The 2,500-nt window shown below is 47.7% G+C and overlaps 1 protein-coding gene across 1 annotated transcript in view; it reads left to right on the top strand.

Moving 5' to 3' along the window:
- Positions 1-2,500, top strand: part of vars1 (valyl-tRNA synthetase 1) — a 23,069-nt gene that overhangs the window by 17,978 nt on the left and 2,591 nt on the right. Inside the window, exon 27 of the mRNA XM_080857448.1 lies at positions 725-949. Within this exon, the coding sequence (XP_080713574.1) occupies positions 725-949 (225 nt within the window). The remainder of the gene's footprint in view (positions 1-724; positions 950-2,500) is intronic.

Here is a 2,500-nt window from a genome sequence, read left to right as displayed (position 1 = left end):
GTGTGTGTGTGTGTGTGTGTGTGTGTGTGTGTGTGTGTGTGTGTCAGTGCCATCTACAACTTCTGGCTCTACGAGCTGTGTGACGTCTACCTGGTGAGGCCCTGTGTGTGTGTGTGTGTGTGTGTGTGTGTGTGTGTGTGTGTGTGTGTGTGTGTGTGTGTGTGTGTGTGTGTGTGTCAGTGCCATCTACAACTTCTGGCTCTACGAGCTGTGTGACGTCTACCTGGTGAGGCCCTGTGTGTGTGTGTGTGTGTGTGTGTGTGTGTGTGTGTGTGTGTGTGTGTGTGTGTGTGTGTGTGTGTGTGTGTGTGTGTGTGTGTGTGTGTGTGTGTGTGTGTGTGTGTGTGTGTGTGTGTGTGTGTGTGTGTGTGTGTGTGTGTGTCAGTGCCATCTACAACTTCTGGCTCTACGGGCTGTGTGACGTCTACCTGGTGAGGCAGTGTGTGTGTGTGTGTGTGTGTGTGTGTGTGTGTGTGTGTGTGTGTGTGTGTCAGTGCCATCTACAACTTCTGGCTCTACGGGCTGTGTGACGTCTACCTGGTGAGGCATTGTGTGCGTGTGTGTCTGTCTGTCTGTCTGTCTGTCTGTCTGTCTGTCTGTCTGTCTCTGTGGGTGTGTGTGTGTGTGTGTGTGTGTGTGTGTGTGTGTGTCAGTGTCGTCTGCTCAGGGCTCCTCCTCCTTTCTGAAGTGTGTGTGTGTGTGTGTGTGTGTGTGTGTGTTTCAGGAGTGTATAAAGCCGGTGGTGAGTCGTGCAGACGCAGACGCAGACGCTCAGAGACGAGCGCAGGTGTGCAGGCAGACGCTCTACACCTGTCTGGAGGCGGGGCTTAGGCTGCTGGCACCAATCATGCCCTTCGTCACGGAGGAGCTCTACCAGAGGTTACCACGGCGACGCCCGCAGGACAGCCCGCCCAGCATCACAGTCATGTCCTACCCAGAAGCCTCAGAGGTACGGTCAGAGGTCAGAGGTCACGATAGACAGAGAGGAAGTGTGAGGGCAGATCCGCCATAGATATATATATAAAGGCTAGATGTTTCGTCCGGGTTGACGGCCAACGGAGTCGAACGTCCGCACATGGCGGCCATCTTGTGACAGTCAGCTCGCTCACCCAACAAGGAAGTGGTATGTGCTTTTTAAATAACCATAACTTGCTCAATGTTCAACAGATTTACAAATGCTTTAGTTTCTTACAAAGGTTATTAACGTGGTTATTATAATTATGGATGCATGAATTTTGGATATTTGTTAGAAAATAACATACACCGCGTTCCACATTATTATGCAAATTGGATTTAAGGGTCATAAACATTATTTTTTTTGTTTTTCAATTAAAGTCATGGGTGGTATTGTGTCTCAGGGCTAATTGAATGATTTAAATCAATCTCAGACACCTGCGATAATAAGTTTGCCAGGTGAGCCCAATCAAAGGAAAACTACTTAAGAAGGATGTTCCACATTATTAAGCAAGCTACATGTTTCAGGCAAAATGGGGAAGAAAAAGGATCTCTCTGCTGCTGAAAAGCGGCAAATAGTGCAATACCTTGGTCAAGGTATCACAACATTGGATATTTCCAAAAGAATTGCGCATGATCATCGGACGGGGAAGAAATTTGTCACTGATTCACAGCACAAGTGGGTTCGTTCAGACAAAGGCAAGATAAGGAATATTTCTGCAAAACAAATGCGTAGGGTCAAGAGAGCAGCCACTAAAATGCCATTGAATAGCAGCAAACAGGTGTTTGAAGCCGCTGGTGCCTCTGGAGTCTCGGGAACTTCAGGATGTAGGATGCTCAAGAGGTTTGCAAGTGTCCTTAAAGCTTATTCGGCCACCCCTAAACCCAGCTCACAAGCAAAAAAGGTTGCAGTGGGCTCAGGACTACATAAAGACTAACTTTCAAACTGTTTTGTTTACGGATGAGTGCCGTGCAACCCTTGATGGTCCTGATGGATGGAGTAGTGGATGGTTGGTGAATGGCCACCATGTCCCAACAAGGCTAAGACGTCAACAAGGAGGTGGCAGAGTCATGTTTTGGGCCGGAATCATTGGGAGAGAGCTGGTAGGCCCCTTCAGGGTCCCTGACGGTGTGAAAATGACCTCGGCAAAGTATGTAGAGTTTCTGACTGACCACTTTCTTCCGTGGTACAAAAAGAAGAGCCGCGCCTTCCATAGCAAAGTCATATTTATGCATGACAATGCACCCCCTCATGCTGCAAAGAATACCTCTATAGCAGCCAATGCCCCAGAGGTATTCTTTGCATAAAAGAAGAGAAACTCATGGTGTGGCCCCCATCTTACCCTGACCTTAACCCTATTGAGAACCTTTGGAGCATCATCAAGCAAAAGATCTATGTGGGTGGAAGGCAGTTCACATCCAATCAGGTGCTCTGGGAGGCTATTAAAGACATTAAAGCAGAAACAATCAAAGAACTCATGAGTTCAATGGATGCCAGAATTGTGAGGTTGATATCAAAGAAGGGGTCCTATGTTAACATGTAACT

The sequence above is a fragment of the Sprattus sprattus genome, assembly GCF_963457725.1.
Source record: "Sprattus sprattus genome assembly, chromosome: 19".
In the NCBI taxonomy this organism is placed as follows: domain Eukaryota; kingdom Metazoa; phylum Chordata; class Actinopteri; order Clupeiformes; family Clupeidae; genus Sprattus; species Sprattus sprattus.
Note: the sequence above shows the minus strand (reverse complement) of the source record. Positions and strands in the feature narration are given on the sequence as shown.